The sequence below is a fragment of the Marmota marmota genome, unplaced genomic scaffold, assembly GCF_001458135.2.
Source record: "Marmota marmota marmota unplaced genomic scaffold, marMar, whole genome shotgun sequence".
Taxonomy (NCBI): Eukaryota; Metazoa; Chordata; class Mammalia; order Rodentia; family Sciuridae; genus Marmota; species Marmota marmota.
Window position 1 is genome coordinate 254,202 of NW_026005963.1, and position 2,047 is coordinate 256,248.

At 42.5% G+C, this 2,047-nt stretch overlaps 1 protein-coding gene across 1 annotated transcript; it reads right to left on the reverse strand.

Annotated features, from left to right (window-relative positions):
* Positions 1-1,040: 1,040 nt before the first annotated feature.
* Positions 1,041-1,841, reverse strand: LOC107161042 (vomeronasal type-1 receptor 90-like). Its single transcript, XM_015507573.1, has one exon. The coding sequence runs from the start codon at positions 1,839-1,841 to the stop codon at positions 1,041-1,043; it is 801 nt and encodes a 266-aa protein (XP_015363059.1).
* Between the last annotated feature and the right edge of the window lie 206 nt (positions 1,842-2,047).

Genomic DNA, 2,047 nt, shown 5'->3' on the forward strand with positions numbered 1-2,047 from the left:
CTAAAGAAAATGTAAGACATGTGTCTATTGAAATATGCTCATGGAGATGTTCATGGGTGAAGGGCTGGATAAGCAGTGCTTCTATCCGTCAGGGCACTTCACCTGCAAGTCAACTGGTGGGCACCTCATGAGCAGAATTTACCCTCCACACTAGAAAAAATAAGTATTGTATAGGTCAGTGCATTAGTCAGTGTTCTCTAGAGGAACAGAATCAACAGGAAGTATAATTATAAAAGGGGGGCTTATTAGGTTGGCTCATGCAACTAGAAACTAAGTAGTCCACAATGGCTGTCTGCAGGCTGGAGAGCTGGAGGAACCAGTAGGTGTGCAGTCTAAGAAACTGAAGCCTCAGAACAAGAGGGATCAATAGTGCTACTATTGATCTGAGATAGTAGGGGGCTTCTCTGAGACTGGAGGCTTCTGGAGAATTTCCTTTGAAAGAGTGAAGAAGGGAGAGTTTCATATCCTCTGATGATAACAGGAGCATTAAGAACCCACTCAAGAAGAATTGAGCTTGTATCTGCTACTTGTGCTGGGATCAGTTGGCCTGTTCCACTGGGACCAGTAATTCTGGGACCAGTAATTCTGGTCATATGTACAAGAAAGTGGTTTCTGCAGGTAACACTAGTTTTCTCTGCCTTCCAGTATGCATGGGAGCCAGCCAGTGTCTTTCAAGATGATATTGATCTGGATATTTCACAACAGGTTCATTTTCATCATTCCCTTGACTTGGGGATGTCTCTTTTTTGGGGACATGGTGTTTTAATGTCTTCCTATTTTTTCAATATGGCCATCCAAGAAAATACAGAGGTGTGCTTATTCTTTACAGTCTGATACTGGGTGAGAACATCAGTTCTTATGGGTATGATTGGAATTAGAAGATTGCATTTTTTTCAGAGAGTGATAGTGTTTTAAACCTCTGATCCACTTGTCAGCTACTTACATAAAAATACATGCATAAGAGACATATGAGAACATCATAAATTTCAGTGACTTAACAGAAAGTGAAAATACTTACTTATATTGAAACAAAAAAGCCACTACTGAATAATTAAGCATCTGACATCCTTACCCCACAGGGATGTTAAGAACTTCATCATTTGTTTCTTGGTGCTGATTAGCACCAAAGGGCTCAGTGTGGCATAGCCGTTGCCCACCAGCATCTGGACACAATAACGGACTGGATCATTGTTCCATAACATTGCAGAAGAGGAGGAGACAGCAAAGTCCAAAAAGTACATGACCACAAAGAGACCCATGAGCAGCAGGATGGTCCTGGTGGCCCTCTGTTCTGGGGATGCTTTTGGAGACAGGCTGGTATTGTGAAGGTGCTGGCACTGCCTCTTATGCCTCCACAAGATGTTCACCATGTAACCACTGGAGAGGGCCATGGGTCCTATAAGGAAGACATCCTGGAAGGTCACAAGGGAGAAATACATATACCTGAACAAGTAAATTGTAGACAAAAGAGAGCAGGACTTAGTAACAAACATGAGACTGTGTGTGGTGACATTGGGAGTGGCAACAATAGAGATCAAGAAGCGACCACCGATGAGCATATTAAAGACCCACAAGAAGGAAAAGCAGCAGAGGCTCTGAGGTGAGGAGTTACACTTGAACTTTGTCAAGCAGCAGCTTCTGGGGCTGAGGGTGACAGCCTGGAGGACACTCAGCAGACAGGTGGTACAAAAGGACAGGCCCCTCATCAGCCTGTACAAGTAAATAACTGACTTACATATTATGTCATCCCTTAAACCCTGAGACCCCAAAATGTCTGCAGTTATGAACCCCATNCACACTGTAGGCTTTTTTTTCAGCAGGTCAGAGGCATATGCAATCATAGTGGTAAACACAGACATATTTTAATGGACTGGGATGATTCTTTTCTAAGAATTTAGTTAGTGGTTTCCCATGGGAGTCCAAGCTTTCAAGTCTTTCAAAAGCAAGAAATAATATCTCTGCAGAGTTATGAAAATCTAGTGTAAAAGTTATACTAGTCATTCAGTGAGCTTTGTTCTACTGTGACTAAAAGACCTGCCAAGAACAA